Raw genomic sequence first — 19,589 nt, forward strand, 5'->3', positions numbered from 1 at the left:
AAGATGCAGACAGAAAAGGAAATGTTATTATAATGCAATAAATTGAGCTCCAGATATCTGAAAAAAAAAAAAAAAAAATAGGTTTTCAGTGAAAAACCCATCCTGTTCCTCCAGACTCAGTTCTTTTACTCAAAGACAAAAGAATACTATCCATTTCTTATGGTCCTTTCAGAAACACTCTACATGCATGTAAGCAAAATGTAAGTGCGTGCATATATTTAAGATCCTTTATCTGTATTAAGACCTTCCTTAAAAAATTTTGCTTGACATTTCAACACTAGAAACAAACAAAATAAAATAACCAAATTGAAGAAGAAGGCCAGTTTATATAACTTGGGAAGCCATGTGAACTGGGCATTAATTCATTTGGACCAAAGGTAAGTTACATCTTGAGTAAAATAAGCAATTGTCTGTCTAATGACCTAAAAAATAACTGCATCTTCACATTTAGTCTCCGTATCCACAGCATTATTAACACACCTTGCTTTATAGACATGCTAGGTTTGGTCTTTTCACGTACGTGTCACTGTTTGTGAGGTCCCTGGCACTGCCCTCCGCTACCTCAAGAAAGGAATCCCACCACTCATAGTGACACCAATAGAAGAAACACAAAAATCCACGAGTAAGCAACCACAGGAAGGACAGCTTGTTTGGCAAAAGGTTTAGTCACGTGGATCCTTTAAATAGAGAACGTTCCTTGAAACATTTGCAATATGATAATACAAAAGACTGTTTTGAATAAATATAACTTTTAAGCAATATATCCATTTGGTATAGCAGAGATTTTGTGCAAAGTGGTACTGAAATTAAAAAATAGAAGTAACTCACTTTGGGGAATAATATTTCCAATTCAACTGATTATGTTTCTTATTTTTCTGAGCCTTCTTCACCCCTTCCCCCTTTAAATACTCTTAGAGAAAAGAAGGAACAGACAGGTTATTTGCATAGTGGGGTGGGAGGGCGTATTTGCCTTTAGAAGTCCTTTTTGTTGACATGAACAGGAGGGAGTTGTACCTGTGGCAAATGTTTCCCAGCTACCATGATGCCATTGGGTGTGCGCTCCAGGATCTGCCACACTCTGTCATAGAACCCAGCAGGAGTTCGATTCAAAGACCCATCGATCTGACGCCTGTTCAGCCAACATCTGTAGGCCAAAGGAAAATACCTCAGAGCTGAAAAAACAAGTTTGTTCTAGTAGAAAGCAAGGCTTTCCATATGGTTTAATTGTTCCAACTGGGTGAGCAATAAAAGCCAACTTTATCAATGATGCATATCCACCATGTGCTACAGAGGTTACTAAATGTTTCATAGTGAAAATAGAGCTTGCAGGGAAGAGAAAATCCCCAAGACTTTAAAAAACTTCATATGCAAAATGTTATTATCTAGTAAGTCATAAGACTGCTCACTATGTGAGTAAATGACTTTCTAACATGCAAAGCAGCTCCATTGAAAAAAAACAGGAACAGTCAACTTCAAAAAATAAGTCTATGTGGCCCTTACACACAATAAAATCTGGATTCTACGAAGGCATGGAAATCACATAGTTCAATCACTCCTATACACCACTCCTGAAATGGTGCTTAATCAATATTTGAAAAAATGAGTGAATAAATGAATGGTCAAAAAAGCATGATGTATCTAATAAAATTGCCTTATTTTAAACCTATAAAAGTTTTCTATACAAAGATGACTTAAGTGCCATTGCTGAAAAATCAGCTACAAAACTCTTACATGTCATAATTAGAATATAGTAGTAAGCCAAATTTTTAGATCTCTTCTGTTCATGGATCAAGTATTAAATCTTAAAGATATAATACTTATATTCACAAGCTGCTAAAGATAAAGAATTTTCATAATTTAAAAAGAACACACAAGGGCCTCCCCTGGTGGCGCAGCGGTTGAGCGCTGGGCTGCAAAGCTGCTCGCAGCCTCTGCTGTGCCGGTTCAATCCCCAGCCACTGGCGAGGGTCCCACATGGCGCAACAGACCTCTCCTTCCACGCCTGCTGCTCCCCTCAGCAGTGTATTTCATCAGTCTGCCTGTTCTGTTCCCCGCTCTGGCTCTGGTGAATTCTCTCACCCTCCAGCGCTTCTGACTGTACCAGTGCTTGTATAAATAAATAAATAAATCATTTAAAAAATAAATAAATAAAAAGAACACACAAATGTGTGTTCATCCAAAAGCGGAAGATATGAACAAATACACATTTTTTAATATTTGGTATTAAAAATGGCAGCAAAGTGACATGTGTTGTCAGCCACAGGGAGACATGTCATAACCAACAACATTTTTAGGTATGAAAATAGCTAATACAGTAAATGGAAAAAGACATTTCTGTTCTGGTGGAAGAGAAACAATGAGATTTTATGATTTTATGAGAGGGGCGTTTTTTTAGATGTACAGTTTCTTTCAGCCAGCCCAGAACCTTTTGGCTGCATTCAGTGCTAAGCTGAAGAGAAGGCCAAAGAGGCAGGGTTTGTGTGGTGGTGTTTGACTTTGGATGATGGGTATGCAGACTGAATACCTTACACTCTTCATTTGATTTTTTCCTCTCCCTTTGGCAATAACAATGAAAAGATATTTCCAATATTCTATGAAGTCATGGTTAGCACTATAAAGAGATGTTTGCTTAGAACTTAAAAAGTAGAAGTATGTGAATACAGACAATGGAGGTGAAGAATTATTTTAGAAAAACTTTGATTTTTATTTTCTGGGTCTTTATTGTGACAAAATTTAAACTTACAAGTAAAACAGAAATTCATAATGTTCCTGCATATGAACAAAAGTCAGCTTTCCTGTCAGCTTTCCTGACTTTTGTCACCTCATGTAACCAAAAGCACAATGTCATAAACAGGAAAAGAACATTGATATAATACTATTGACCAATGAACCTTATTTAAATTTCACTAATATTATCACTAAGTTCCTTGTTTGGGGCCCAGGGATTTACCTAGGACCCCACAGGGTACTCAGTTCCCATGTCTCCTCAGGCCCCTGTGCTGTGTGACAGTTCTTCCATCTTCCTTTATCTTTCATGGCTTTGACACTTTAGAAATGTCACTTACATTGTAGAATTTTCCTTAATTTTCTCATGATTAGACATATACATTTTTACAGAATACCCAGAAGTAGTGTCATGCAGGGAGTATGTGATGTCATATTACTGATGATATTAACCTTGATCATTTGGTTAAGGTGGAGTCTACTGTTTCTTCACTGTAAAGCTGCTATTTTTCTTGAGTAGAAATACTTTGAAATTATGCAAAATGTCCATTACTCATCATACTTTCATCCATTAAATTTAGCATCAATTCATGGTTCCTGTCTACACGGTTATAACTGTGGCATTAATCTAATGGTGAATTTCTAGTTCCATCATTCCATCAACACTAATTAATCAAAATTCTACTCTAAGAAACATCCCCTTTCTCACCTTTATCTATTTTTATCAGTATAGACTCTTGAATATTTATTCTGTGGGTTATAATCCAATACTAGCATTATTGATTTTTTGTTCAAATTGTTCCAGCTTTAGCCATTGAGCCTTCTACAAATTATCTTCAGTAACTTTCTCACACATCTTATTTTTTTTGAGCACTTGTGTAAGGCATAAAGTATGGATTTGATTTTATATTTTCTTAAATGACTATCTAGTTGTCCTGTCACTACTTATTTTAAATCTATCCTTGGTTCAGTGATTTCAAATGCTACCACTATTATACACTGAATTTCCCTATGTGCTTGGGGATCTATTTCTGGATATTCTATTGTGTTTGACTGGCCTATTTGTTATTAAAATCACGTGCCAGCATGTTTTAATAAAGGAGGCTTTACTATATGTTTTACTGTCTGCTAGGGCAAGTCCTTATTTTATGTTTTCCTAGATATTCTTGCATGTTTGTATTTTCATATTTATTATTAATTTTTCTAACTCTGTAAAAAAGCTTGGTGTAATTTTATTGGAATTGCATTAAATTTATAATTGGCATCTTTATTATATAAGCACAAGGATGCTTTTCCATTTGTTCAAATCTATGTTTTTAGAAGATTTCTAGCCATTTCTAGGCAAGAAACCAACTATAATACCTTGGAAAATATCAGGTACACAAATAAGGCTCAATAAATGTTTGCCTACATAAATATATTATAAAAAATAGTATTCAATTCATTGAAGATGGAGTCACAGGAAACATATTTAAGTAACGCTAATCAAACTCAACCTTTATGCCAAAATGTTTGGAGGAGATGGTGACTACAACTAAGACTCAGAAAGGGAACTAACCAAAGTGGTATGAAGTATACTCTGTGCAGAATAACAATAAAAACTGAGAAACATTTAAAGAACTAGATTTGAAAAGAGGTATAAAACTCAAATCAACACAAAATGACAACTTAAGACAGATATTTAATTGAAAAGAGGTATAAAACTCAAATCAACACAAAATGATAACTTAAGACAGATACTTAATGAAAATCCTTGTGTATAGTGCCTATCTAATAAACAGCCTTATACGTTGATACTCTATTTCTTATTAATATGTTATGAATTTCATATATATGTCAACATCATGATGCAAGTATAAATTCAGAGGGTCATATGGTTAACAAAGGACCCCTTTTACCTCCCATTCTGTAGAGGCTGGAGAATATCCAACAGGAGTTGTTTGACTTCACTAGGTGACAGCTGATATAAGTCTATCGCTGGCTTGTCTCCACCACGAATCTGTAGTTCGTATTTCATAGCATGGATGATCCACCTGAAATAAGACAGGGGGAGCGTGAATGAATAACCCTTGAATATCACCTTGTGCTTCTCATGGCGATGCCCTCAATAGCTCTGACCTGTCCAAAGGGAAATGAAGAAAAGGCCACTTGAATTTCCTGAACCACTGATATAATTACTTCCATCAAGATTATGTGACATGATCAGACTCTTGAAAATGAGACCAGCTTTTATATGTGGTTAGGCAGTAAAACAGGTAAGTATTTATATTTACTTATGTTCTTACCTAATTCTACCAATTCAGTATCATAGTACACTGCCTACAAATAGCTGTCACACTGGTTTTTTGTTTATTTGTTTGTTTTTTAATACTAGATCTATGCAGGGACAAACAATAAAAAGAATTTATTTAAGATATGGGCTAAAATATGCTATTATATAAATAATTCTTTACCAGAAAGAACAAGCCATCTGTTACCCATTTCCTTTACTTTGCAGCCATTCCTTAATGGGAGGGGACAGAGAAGTATGTGCCTTTGAACTATAGGTCATGGTTAGTAATTGCTTAATTATATTAGTATATTAGAGAATATGCTTTAACCAACAGACTTCAGAAGAATCTATTCCCAAATAGAAATTCAACTGCTGCTCATGTAACTATTCTTAAAAAAATTTCTAGGGCCTCCCTGGTGGTGCAAGGGTTAAGTCGCAGTACTATGAAGCTATCCACAGCGAATGCAGCACAAGTTCGATCCCTGGCCAGGGAGCTAACCCACATGGCACAGCAGACCTCTTCTGTCTCACCCACTGCTCCCCTCAGCAGTGTATTTCAGTCAATCCACCTGTTCTGCTCCCCACTCTGTCTCTGGTGAATCCTCTCACCCCCTGCACCTCTGGCCTGTACCCCAGTTCTTGTATGCATAAATAAATAAATCTTATAAAAACTCTAATCTTTAATATTTAAATGCTGTTCATAAAACATTTTTCATGATAGAGTTTTAATATGATTACTTAGACAAGCATCTATTGAGTGCTATTTGTATGTCTGGTGTGTTCCAATGTAGTATAATTATAAATCTAGAAGTGCCTAAAATATTTAATTATTCCATGTGTCGGCAAATCCATTTTTTATTTGAGAAGCCTTTAATAAGTATTCTTAGAGCTTCATCTCATTTCATTTACTGTATTCTGAGGAAATAACTCACATAAACCAGTTATACAAACCAAGGAAAATCCTAGGAGTGATACTGTACCTTAGTGGACCAGAACTCTACACATCATTAGGAAAAGCTAAGGAATTAGTTTTGTGCAGCAAATGCCTATGCTCTTAAATCCTTTGCTGAACACTGAATAATAAGCAGAGACAATTCAGGTCAGCATCTGGAAAGAATGTATCTTCATTCACCCTTGCTGTCAGCCTCCCAAAGTGGGGGGCTGGGTAGTGAGCTCACTGGGAGAAACAGTCTAGATATAACAATGAAGATTTCAAATGGTTCTTGACATACCTCTTTAAAATATAACCCACAGGGTTACTGCAGATACAGAAATGACAAGACTTGCTAGATATAATCAAAAGATTGAAGTCCTTCTTTGAGCCAAGGGTTGTGGAATAGGAATTGTGGCAAAGGCAGGAGCCCCCCATCCCCACACCTTTCTCCATCCAGTAACTCTGGAAAAACAGCGATGGATATTCCAGAAACAAAAGAACCCACATCCTATCAGTTTAGTCCCTTATCTCATACCCAAACCCTGTAGGCTTGACCCTTGTCTCATACTAGTTTTAAAACTTTCTCTATCTTATTTAACCAAGGGGATGATGGGGCCCAGTGGTTGTATTGAACAGAACTGGTCAGAACCCAGTCCCATTTGTGAGCCCCTGCCCCATCAAACTAAGCAGGTATCTAGACCAGCAGCCTTAAGACACAAGGCTTCATTTCTAACTCACCTATACTGACTCCTACATTAATTCTGTCCTACAAAGAAGTCAAGAATCTCCAGGGTCCCTCAGCACCTGTGGGGCCTATCACTATTTCATGGGATGACTTAGGTACTTAAATGTCTTTCCAGTTGTAACAAAGGCATATCTCCCTGCCAGCTGCGCCAAGCCAGGGTCAGCAAGGCAAAGTGGCCCCCTCTGTGACTCTTAAAAAATCTCGCTGCCCTTTGCAAAGGCAACTCTCAGCTGTTTTTCCTACCTCTCCTGGGTTGGTTTTTTTTTTTTTTTTTTTTTTTTTTTTTTGGTCATTATTGCCATCTTGGAAAGTTAGGAATTTAGTTTACCAGCTAACTGCGAAGTATGTGCTGCAAACAATGAGATAATTAATAGAGGCCTGAGAGATACACAAGGATGGAACGTAATTAAAAACCATACATATTGCTATATTACCATTGATAGTTCTTTATAAATATTTAACAGTTGCTCATTGGTAAGAACAATAAAGATGACAAAGAATCTACAAACAACAAAACAAGTATGTCAGTTTCTTGCACAATAATAGGAAATGTGAAGAATTAATGTTTATAATTTGTATTTCTTTAATCAGTTAAAAGAAAAATTATACTAAAGCTATGCTATTGTCGAAAACTAGAATTTTGTTAGTTTATAGTTAAGTGCTCCATGCACCTTTCTTTAAATTAAAAAAAAAAAAAAAGGCCTCCCCTGGTGGCTCAGGCGGTTGAGCGCAGTGCTATGAAGCTGGCTGCAGCCTCTGCAGCGCCAGTTCGATGCCAGCGGGCCGGTGAGAATCCCACATGGTGAAGCAGACCTCTCCTGCCTCTCCCGCTGCTCCCCTCAGCAGAGTATTTCAGTCAGCCTTCCTGTTCAGTTCCCCACTCTGTCTCTGGTGAATCCTCTCACCCTCCTGAGCATCTGGCCTGTACGCTGGTGCTTGTGTGCATGAACAAATAAATCTTTAAAAATAAATAAATAAACAAACAAATAAATAAATAAATGAAATCTATGTTTATTTGATAGGTTAGACAGAATTGTCTCCTATTTGTTATTTTTACTTCATTCGTTATTTAACACTTAAAATTTACATTTGAAGAAGTTTAGTGTAATAATAAAAGGTATATCAAGTTAAAAATATAAAGAATTCTTTCAATCTCAACAAGTCAATAGCATAAAAATTAAAGTGCAGGTGGGAGGTATGGCTCTAGATTTAAAGTGATTTAAGGAATGTAACAACAAATGTTTTGTTTTGTATCTTGATTATTTAGAAAGTCTTTTTGGGGACAGAGATATACCAATAAGAATTGGATATTTAGAGTTATTAATAAAAAGACAAGCACATACAGCCAATGTGAATTAGAAACAATTGCTTATACCCATTTAAATAATAGGCATAGGGCCTCCCTGGTGGCGCAGCGGTTGAGCTCTGGGTTGCAAAGCTGCCCGCAGCCTCTGCAGCGCCGGTTTGATCCCCGGCTGCTCCCCGGCCACCGGAGGAGGGTCCCACATGGCGCGCAGACCTCTCCTGCCGCCCGCTGCTCTCCTCAGCAGTGTACTTCGGTCCTTCTGCCTGTTCTGTTCCCTGCTCTGGCTCTGGTGAATTCTCTCGCCCTCCTGCGCTTCTGACTGTACCCAGTGCTTGTATAAATAAATAAATCTTTAAAAAATAAATAAATAATAGGCATAAGTGAGTTTACCTAATTATTCCATTACTATATGTTAAAATTTTTTCATAATGAAAACCAAAAACAATACAGATTCTGAATACCAGTTCTGTCACTTACCAACTGTACCCCACTGGCAAGTTTTTTTTTAAATGGGTATATTGTTATATTTGTCCAGCTCAATTTATGGAATTATTTTGAAGAACAAATAAGACAAAGTATGTTAAAAGGCCTTATGAAATTACAGTGTCACAAAAATGTTAGCAATCTTTTATTTGCTGCCTCAAGTTGACGGGAGGTAATACAAATTTGCATTAAAGTCTTAGAGTTACTTAAGCAAGTGCCATATCCAATCTGCAGGAGATTCATCTTCTAAAATAAGTAAACTTTTATGTTTAAAATCCTTCCTTTTAAAAGTCCTATAAGTTCTTGAGTTATTAAACCTAAACATAGTCTATCACACTTACCTTTAAAAAATTTTACACCATAAACAAAGATGGAAATCTAAAACTTTCCTCTTAGACTTCTTCCTTCTATTTACACAATTTCAGCAGTTCTCTGAGAAAATTATAGAAAACACTGTATTCAACAGCCACCAAAGAAGGTGACTCTGTCATTTTTTTTGAAGAAAAATGAGTATAATTTTTCAGATTATTAAAATACATTTGTTCTTTAAAATACATTGGCCAATCTAATCTTTTTGCTTGGAATTCTTCAAAAGACTATGACAAAAAGACAACCAAAACTTAGACATAAACTACAGTATAGTAATCCAAGATAGAAAGTAAATTACTAAGTAAGTAGCACAGATAAGAAAATGAGATATTTTACCTATTTTATAACTAGTAATAAAAAAAGGGCATTAATTCCTTTGCATGGCAAAATCTGATTTCTTATGTAACCTCATTCCTGCTGACAAAGTCACCAAATCTGATTTGATAATTCCGATGTAAAAGCACTTAATGCAAAAAAGGGAAAGCAGGAAGCAAACAAATGTGGAAGGTCAAAAGAATGAAGGGTATTCTTGGACCAGAATCTTATAAAGTCAGCCTGTCTAAATAGCCAGGGACATGCTCTAGTTGCCAATAAGCAGATGAGAAAGTGGCAGATACACATGACTGGCTAGATCAACCTTCATATGTGTCCAGGTTTGACTTGAGGACAACAAATTTCTCAGCATTGCTGGAAAAACATGAAGTGGTGGACTAGTATTCCTACAAAGCCCTGGAAATAAGCTTATCCTTCTAAAAACTTGTGGCAAATTTAGTAATCACATAGCTTATGTGTCAGTATTTTTCTTTCCAAAATGCCCCAAAGAGTGAAATATAAAATAAAGCACATGAAAATTGACATCATTGGTATACCAGCATGGTTAACATTTTCTGAAAAAAATACCATAAAGAGTAGCAGTGATCCAGCGCAAGAAGAAATTTTTTTTTAAAGATTTATTTATTTATTTATTTATACAAGCACTGGGTACAGTCAGAAGTGCGGGAGGGTAAGAGAATTCATCAGAGCCAGAGCGGGGAGCAGAGCAGGCAGAAGGACCGAAGTACACTGCTGAGGGGAGTAGCGGGCGGCAGGAGAGGTCTGTGTCCCATGTGGGACCCTCCTCTGGCGGCCGAGGAGCAGCCGGGGATCGAACCAGTGCTGCAGAGGCTGCGGGCAGCTTCGCAACCCAGAGCTCAACCGCTGCGCCACCAGGGAGGCCCAAGAAGAAATTTTTTTAAATAATTATTTTGAGGGTATTTCAAGATGTTAAAGGATTTACCAAATTTTCTGTTAAACTACTGAATGACTGACTCTGTGCAAGCAATTTATTAATCCATATAATAGGAGAAAGGAAAGTTGCAGGAAGGTACTTTTTTTTTTTTACCTAATACAAAGGTGACAATTTGATAAGGCAAATGAAGTGTCTTACCTGGTAACTGGAGAACAATGTACCCACCCACTCTATCCTTGATCTACTATCAGAATGAGGTAGAAGAACTCCATCATCTCTCTTCCTTATCTTATGAAAAATGTCACAAGCAACTTATCAAATCATGCCAATGAACTCAGAGTGGCAATTATCTCCTTTCCTGTACTCCACAAGTAATGTTATAGTCTGGTACCTAGGATACCAATGGCTTTCTCTAAGCACTGGATGTGTGATCCACAGATGTAGTTGCGGCATTAGAAGACAAGACATACCTGGATCATAATTCCTTACAGGGGATGTCTTGGCAGTATGAAAAGCTAAGATGCAAAAGGCTTGATAACACATCCTCAGGGGTTATCTCCTACGAAAGTCTGACTGACAGAACTAGCACAGAAAGCTGTAGATTGGAGGTCTTTACAGTAATGGGCCTGTCAAGAACTTGATCTATTTCAACATGAAAGCTGGAGCACAAATCAATAATGAGACAGAAAATCAAATCATTATCAGACTGAAATACCATTCTTGTGAGCAGGTTAATTTTGTTCACTGGAGTGCCTGATAGCAGTAAAGTTGAAGAAACGGCACTGGCAGGATTAACCTTGGAAAAGGGAAGAGAAATATGGTGGTATTCATTTCAAGTAACTGGAGCAGTGAATGATGTAAATAAAAATTAAAAAACCCAAACACTTCATAGAGACAGAGGAAGAGAGAAAGAGAGAGAGAGAAGTAAAACAGAGAAGTAAAAGTATGTACAGTGCAAGGGGATTCTGGATAAGATGTATCATGACTAAGACAAAAAAAATTTAAGTTCTATTTCTTATGTCCATTCAGCCTAGTGAATGTTGGCATTTCAGAAGAACATGGTATTAATAGCAGACTGAACTTTCAATCTCTTTAATTATAATCAATATTATTATAAGGACTACATAAATGAGTGATTCATTCATCAATTTTAAGCAAATTAAAACTTTCAGGGATGTTCAAAGCAAACTTTGTAAAGGAATATATTGAGTATGTGTCTGTTGCTGGCAATAAACTAATGTGCAAGGAAGCCAATCACTTAAGGAGCAGAGGTCTCGGTAAAGCTTATTAAGGATGAAGTGCAATAAAAGTATATTAAAAAGATACAAAAATACATTTTTTTCCTTTTCAGAGGGGCACTATCACAGTCCTACAGATATGATAGCTGCCATTTTCTGAAGCTGTCTGATATCCACGGCCCAAAACTCTTCTATAAATGTAGTGGAAGAGCGCAGGGGGCACAGGAGGGTGTTCGGTCTTCGCCATGTTTCACAAGGTCCCACCAGGTGATGGAGGAGTGAAAACTTGCTAGATGGCAATGGAAAATCCAAGAGATTTTGAATTACAATTTTGTACAAAATGTATGGAGATCACCCCATTGGGCCCTAAAGGGAAAAAGTCAACCGTGGCTGAAAGGGATAGACACTACTAGGGTGACTGTTGCTTGTGGGAGCAGAAGAAGGTCTTTGCAAACCAAGGACTGGATGGCAAGAGTGAATATATGTGTTTGTTGAGAGGGGACACATTCTTCCTTCTATGGACTCACGGGATTTGTGGTGTGCAAAAAGAAATCCCCAAAGTACACATGTCCTTTAAAAGCCATAGACAGAGGATCTTAAATTACCAAATGTCACCATAATACTGTTGACGTTTTATCCTTTGTGGTACAGCTTCACATTCCTGACCCAGAATCAGCAGAGTCTAATGAGAAAGTTGGAGCAGACAGCCTCCCTATTTTATAGACAAGGGACTTAGAAGTGGGGGTGGGGAAGCATGAACTCTTTAGTCATAAACCATAGATTCAAATCTGGTTCTTGGTTTATGACCTTCAAGTTGCTTAACTTTGCTGAATTTTCATAGAATCTTAATGTATCTCTTGCAGTGTACAAGGAGTAATTTAGAATAAGCCCCAAATCATCCCCATTTCCTTGGTCTCCTAGTGAATGAAGGTACAATATCTCATTTCTTTTATTTGCTGACTTGTCTTTATTCAGTCTCCTTGGTATCCCCTGCACTGCACATGCTCAGCTGTACTGATCCTAGATTGGAGTGACAAACTAAAGAGAAAAACATCTGAGCTAACACATAGTAGCTGCTACATGAACATGTGAATACAAAATGGGTCATAAGTCGAAATCATGTAGAAGGTACCATAAATGTCTTAGAAATAAACAGGAAGGCTTGCTTCCCCAAGAAAATAACAATATGCTTAAGTGAAAAGACACATGAAAGCACACAGAACTTAACAAAAATGTAGTTCAGACAGACGTGGGCACAAATTCCAGTTCTTTTATTTACTGTTTTAACTAAAACAGGACAACTAAGCTCTCTGAATCGGTTTGCTTACTTTAAAATGGAAGTCCTAGTGCCTACCTCAAAGTTGTGCATGGACTAATCAGATACTATATGTGAGCATTTTTAGCATATTGCCTACTAATATAATAATATAATGGTGAGAGACTATTCAGCTATAAAATGAAATTTTGCCATCTGTTGCAAAATGGAAGGAACTTGAAGGAATTACGCAGAGAAGTTAGTAAGAAAGAGGAAGAGATATATTGAGTGATTACACCTATTATGTGCACTATTAGGAAACTAAGGAGACAGATGAACAAAACAAAGGCAAAATAAACAAGTGACATTGAAAACTGAAATTTGGTTACCAGAGGTGAAGAGGGTGGAGGTAGGAGCGAGAGTACAGGGGGTATAATGGATAGTGGTGGTCTTTTGTTTTTTCTGTTCGTGCCCAGTATGCAACATGAATATAATGTTTTTGGGTTTTTTTGTGTTTTGTTTTTTTTTGCAAAAGAAAGAAAAAAGGAAAGAAAAGAAAAAACAAGTGTTTAATAAATATTAGTAGTTATGTTGCTGGAGGAAGAAGAAGAAATGGTTTACTACAGTGGACTTTTGAATACAATAACCTTGTGCTATTCATATTTATATCCCTTTAGATCCTTACTGGAATGCTGCTTAGAGAAATACCCTTATAAAGCAACTGTATCATAGTCTGATTTGATTAACTGCATCATTCCATTAACAAATGCATGGAGAAAAGTAATACATGCTTCTACCCCTCCATGTGCATGACTGGATTTTCATATAAACAAGGTTCTGTTTAACTTGGTCATATCCTGAAGCACATGAATTTTATAAAACAAGCTCACTATTAAAATTAAAAGTTCTTTATCTTCTTCTCTAATGAATTTTGCTAAATTCTAATCTTTTGTTTTTCCTAAATTCCATTATAAGCTTCCTGGACCTGCTTATAACTATATATCAAGCAATGTGTCAAACATTTATTGAGCATCCTCTGTGAGCTAGACCCTGAGAAAGGAAGATCTGGTCCCTAGGTAAATTTCTTAAATAAATTAGTCATTATTGAAAAAACTGGGATTCTCCCAATTGAAATGTATCAGTGTTTAGAGCCACCCATTAAGTCCCTTAACACATAATAAGTTGAGTAGGGACACTGCTAGTCCTCACATGGGATATAAATACTACAATTAATTTTAGGATGAGTTTCAGGTCAGTGAATAATTAAGATTTCATGGCAACTGTCTTTATAGGGAAATTTAGTTTTCTGCTGTAGGAGTCACAGGTTACTATCATAATGTTTTCATTTTGGGTGACACAGTTTAACCAAAGTAAGTTACTTCTCATGGAAGGCAGTGCAAATACAAATAGCAGATACAAAAGACAAGAAGGAAGCTATTTTTAGAATAAACTATCATCCTTTATTCCCTTAAGAGAAAGAAGCTGCTGGACAAGCTTGAATTCAAGAAACAAAATTAGATTAAACTTGTCACAGAAACAAATCAGCCTAAAATCCTGAGTAAGTAGTAAAGGAAAAACTACTAGAGACTGAAAAAAAAAAAAAAACAGTACTGTAAAATCTTGGAAAACTGTTAACTTTTACTGGACGGCTTTGCTTGAACCTCTGTAAGAATAACTATCATTTAACAAGGCTCTCCTGAATAGAACATTTAATTAAAAAATGTGTTTCAGAAGAGTTATAACCTACACCTCTCAGTCTGCCTCAGAGAAATGTTGAGTCTGTGACAATAGAGTACTTTTCATGCCCTCTATGGATAGGGAGAAGCATATTTCTTTTCATTTAGAGACAACTCACTTGAAAGACCCACTTTTGTATTCTCATATGTGGTCAAAAGTTTGGAGGTGAAAATATTACAGCAAACAGTACTGAACAAATCTTGGTATGATTTGAAGTTCTTATAATTGATGTGCAATACCTCTAAATCTTTGAAAGGAAAAATTCTAAGGGATAAAAATGAAAGTCAAGTTCTATGCAAAGTGAATTCACTTCTTGATCAAAAGAAAGAGGAGATAAAGAATGGGACAGTCACCTGAAATATACTGTAATTGAAATTAGTCAAAAACTTTAAAAAACAGTAACCTCAAATAAAAATTTTAAATGACTCTGAAAAACAATATAATTTACAAAGTTGAATCTTCTAGAGAAAAGAACTGATAACAATTTGATATATACCTTTAGGTATTTATATATATATATATATATATATGCTACATATGTATGTACTATATCATTTTTCTTTTACAAAAAAGTAGAGCAATATAGATGCAATTAATTTTTTCATTTATTTTATCATGGACATTTATAAATGCCAGTAATTAGACTTTATCTTGTTATTTGTAATGGCTGCACAATATTTTGCTGTATGACTCTAACAATTTAAACAATTTCTTACTGATATCTGGGCTTTTCCCACAGTTTCATTATTTTAAAGAATGCTGCAGTAGACACTGCTATAAAATGCCTAAATTCCTAGAATTATTGGATCAAGAAGCATAGAGATACTGCCAAATAAGTGGCTTGTTTTCTGAATGTAATTTCCTAAGAAAAATATTGGTAATCATTTTCACAAAGTACTTTTTAAACGTGTGCAAAACTAAAACTGAGGAACGAAATGGTAGTCAATCCAACAATAAACAAAAAAGAAAAAAAACAAAGAAAACATGGTAAAGAAAAAATATAAAATGGCAGAAGTCAAAACATAAAAGAAATGGCACAAATATGAAATATACAATTCCATTAAAAGATAATCTCAGGGCCTCCCCGGTGGCGCAGCGGTTGAGTGCTGGGTTGGGAAGCTGCCCACAGCCTCTGCAGCGCTGGTTCGATCCCCGGTGGCCGGGTGAGGGTCCCACATGGCGCGCAGATCTCTCCTGCCACCCGCTGCTCCCCTCAGCAGTGTGCTTCGTCACTCTGCCTGTTCTACTCTCCGCTCTGGCTCTGGTGAATTCTCTCACCCTCCCGCGCCTCTGACTGTACCCAGTGCTTGTATAAATAAATAAATAAATCCTTAAAAAAAAAAACCAACTAACAAAAACTCTTAAAAAAAAAAAAAATCTCAGATTGGATTAAAAATAAATACATAATAAATGTTGAATATAAACATATGTAAACAAAATGAAATGGAATATAAAGGAATGTCTGAGAGTATACTAAGACAGAAAAAGAAAGCAGCCATGGCAGTAATATTAGTGATTTTTTAAAAAGATTTATTTATTTATTTATACAAGCCCTGGGTACAGTCAGAAGCGAGGGGGTGAGAGAATTCACCAGAGCCAGAGCGGGGAACAGAACAGGCAGACTGACGAAATACACTGCTGAGGGGAGCAGCGGGCATGGCAGGAGAGGTCTGCGCGCCATGTGGGACCCTCGCCAGCAGCCGGGGATCAAACCAGTGCTGCAGAGGCTGTGGACAGCTTTCAGGCCAGCGCTCAACTGCTGGGCCACCAGGGGAGGCCCAATATTAGTGATTATTAATTAGCAAGAATTAGTAAGCACTTCAGTAAAAAAGTAATTAACTGCTATTTTTTATGCACTAGTAATGGCATCACAGTTATGTTTTTTAAAAGGTATAAAAATGAAGGTCAAGTATCTCTTAGAGATACATATTGAAGTATTTACAGCTTAAATAATATGAGGGGTTTGCTTTCAATCTAGAGGGTGTATGGGTGGGGTGAGTAGGAGTTAGAGGTATGAGTGAAATAAGATTTTACTCAAAGGCCTTATGATGATATTGTTGAAGCTGGGTGACAGTATAGGCACATAGGACTTCATTATACTATTCTCTATACTTTTGTAGATGTTTGAAATTAAAAGAAAATTTTTAAAGAATTCAAGTTGAAAAGCAATAGTGACCAAAAACTATAAAGTCACATGGACAAAAGCGACATGTTTATATAGCAAAACTGATATAAAATAAAGCACAAGAAAAAACTGACAAGTCCATACTTAAAGAGAAAGTTTTAAGATTTGTTAGTAAGGATTAAACAGAACAGAAATAGTCAATACTGGTGATTCAGTTAGCAAGTTATACATATATTCGCACTTACACACATCACATCCACATCTGTACCCAACAGAGACTATACATTCTTTTCAAATACTTGAGAAACACCCCCAAAATTGGTCACAAATTAGGTTACTCTATATACTCAGGTATTGACTTTTCTATAATTAGAACATATTCAAGTAATACTTGTACTATCAAAAAATATTTGGAAAAAAAGAAACATTTATACTGTATTTGGTTGTGGTAGGCTTTTAAAGCATATTATCACATTAATTTTCACAATGAGCAATGAGGTTGGTATGCAGTGAGGCAAGAGAGCTTTAGTCGTTTGTCCCAGGTCAATGAGATGAACAGTCGGCATCAGGTCATGTACTCACTTCTGGAACACACTGCCCCATGGAATTCTCACTGAAGGAGATTCACTATCACCATAGCCATACTTTCAATTTCTCCTCCCAACAGAACACTTACGATTTTAATGATTAAAAATTAGATTTTGGTGGAACACAGATGTGGCAGAATGGTCATAAAAAGCAACAAAATTTTGTCTGAGTGTGCCCTGACACTTAGTTTTACTGAAAATCATTCCCCTCTTAAGGCTTTTCCATTTTATTTTTTTAAATTAATTTTTATTTATTTATACAAGCACTGGGTACAGTCAGAAGCATGGGAGGGTGAGAGAATTCACCAGAGCCAGAGCGGGGAACAGAACAGGCAGAGTGACGAAATGCACTGCTGAGGGGAGCAGTGGGCACGGCAGGAGAGGTCTGCGTGCCATGTGGGACCCTCGCCAGCGGCCAGGGATTGAACTGGCGCTGCAGAGGCTGCAGACAACCTCGCAGCCCAGCACTCAACCGCTGCGCCACCAGGGGAGGCCCAACTTTTCCATTTTATATACGGAATTTTTTTTAAAGCATTGTGCTTAGTTACTCTGTGTGTGCGTGTGTGTGTTTTAAACATGATCCAGCTGTTTTAAATCCTGAGAGCGTGATTGATTTTACCAGAAAACAGGTTTACTTCCCTATGTCTAATGTAGGGGTTAAATAAACAATAAAATTCGCCCAACCACTGATAGTGATTTCTTCATGCCAACAGATGTTCCCGCTATGACTTAGAGGAAGACACACTTTCCTAAATGCCTACCAGACCTGGGGTAGCACTTCATTCAGAAGGACCAACTCTGATAGGAGCAACATGAACAATTCTCTTTATGCAAATGCAAGGTACTCTACTTACCCAATTCGTATTTTCAGCATGCCAATGAATAGCTCGGGGTTATTGGAGATGATCCAGCCAATATGGATGACCAGCTCTTGCTGAATGACTGCCTCCCTCTCATCATGGGTGTTACACTTATAGTAGATGATGTTCTTGATCACTCTTGGAGACAAAGGATTAGAGATAACCTCTTCTTCATGCCCAAAGGCACCCAGAGTTACCTAAAAGTGGCAGAATTTTATTGTAAAAATTTTCTAGCTATTAAAAGATAAAAGAAAAAATTCAAGGCTCAGGATGACTGGCAGGCTGAAATTACTCTATGTGAGCTAGGGAATTAGGTAGAATAACTGTTCTTGCTATTTATTAAAATGGCTTTCAAAATATAACTCCCACTGGAGTTCATGACGGTTCACACTCTGGTCTAAAATATAGGGGCAGGTTGAGGGTCCCAGCTAGGGGAGTGGAGGTGAGTGGATAAAAGCAGGGCAGGAATATAAATAACTATTAAAATTAAATTATTCTGACTTTAGTACTAGAAACTCCCCAGAGAAATCATAATACATTGAATAGCTTTACTTTACTGCACAGTCTACACAATATAGTGTTTGAGAGATATTTTTCCACTTCTTTAATAATTTCTCATGTGGAACTTTCTGCTCTTTAATAACACTGTAACCTTTTCAAAGGCAGGTGCATGGTCAGATAGTTGCAGTGCAGCGCCCAATCTTCCTGGCACAGTGCTAGACAATTTATAGTGAGTGCTCAAATTCCTGGAAGAGGATAGAGTATGCTGCCCACAAGCTGGGGGAGGAGCAAGCACAGAGGAAAATGGCAATGAAAATTCAAAGCAGAAAGTGTTGCTGAAGTTGGCAAGAGGGTACCCAGGTCTCTCTCCTTCCTCTTTCCTTGGTATATGCCTTCCAGAAGAGTCTGTGGCCCCTCCTTTCTTCCTACTACCTCCCTCCAACTCTCTTCCATGTACAACATGCAATTATAAGAGTCAAGAAAAAGAAGAGCCAGTCAAAAGGCCCTTGTCTTTTCAGAGACGAGGGGAAAGAGCAGAACATGGGATCTTCTGCCCGCACTTTGTGATGGAGTGAAAAACTGAGAACTGCTGGTTTATTTTTTCCACAAGTGGTACCAACCAGATAGTCCAAGTGCATTTTCTTTTTTCAAAAGATTAGAAGTAAAGAAGATGACAATCAGAAGGCACATCATGCTTTCAGCTTGACTGATCCACTGTTTCATTCCAGAGACCTTAAGGTTATCTGGAGGAGCTTTGTAGGAACAATATTACTTCAGTTCTTGGGGTGGTATTTCATAAAGGAGTGAATGCAAACTTCAAATGCACCAATTTTCTTCCCCCCACTCCCGGTCTGTGTTTTTTTCTTTTTTAATTTCTTTTTATTTTTTATGTATTTCTTACATCATTTTTCATTTTTGCACAATGTATGCATTTTCATCTTGGTTATAATCCCCATAAAATTGTACCCCCCTTATTTTGACCCTAATCCCTACTCTCCCCCCACCCCCCTGTAGTGTGTCTCTGGTTTATAGTTGCTTGTTGATTTTGATTTTTTCTTTATTATAGTTATTCTTTATCCTGGTCTCTTATTTAGGTTTTCTAAATTCCTGCTATGAGTGAGACCATCTGGTATTTTTCTTTTTCTTTCTGGCTTATTTCGCTGAGCATGATCCCTTCCAGCTCCATCCATGTTGCTGCAAACTGCATAAGTTTATCTTTTTTGAT

The 19,589-nt window shown here is 36.9% G+C and overlaps 1 protein-coding gene across 5 annotated transcripts in view; it reads right to left on the reverse strand.

The window, feature by feature from the left end:
• Window positions 1-19,589, reverse strand: part of PHKB (phosphorylase kinase regulatory subunit beta) — a 223,376-nt gene that overhangs the window by 12,589 nt on the left and 191,198 nt on the right. For all 5 annotated transcript variants that reach the window (XM_037516321.2, XM_037516318.2, XM_037516317.2 and 2 more), the window contains 3 exons: window positions 17,858-18,060; window positions 4,623-4,757; window positions 1,015-1,144 (listed from right to left, as the gene is read on the reverse strand). In XM_037516321.2, coding sequence (XP_037372218.1) covers window positions 1,015-1,144; window positions 4,623-4,757; window positions 17,858-18,060 — 468 coding nt within the window. The remainder of the gene's footprint in view (window positions 1-1,014; window positions 1,145-4,622; window positions 4,758-17,857; window positions 18,061-19,589) is intronic.

The sequence above is a fragment of the Talpa occidentalis genome, unplaced genomic scaffold, assembly GCF_014898055.3.
Source record: "Talpa occidentalis isolate TD23 unplaced genomic scaffold, MPIMG_talOcc4v2.1 talOcc4.17, whole genome shotgun sequence".
Classification (NCBI taxonomy): domain Eukaryota; kingdom Metazoa; phylum Chordata; class Mammalia; order Eulipotyphla; family Talpidae; genus Talpa; species Talpa occidentalis.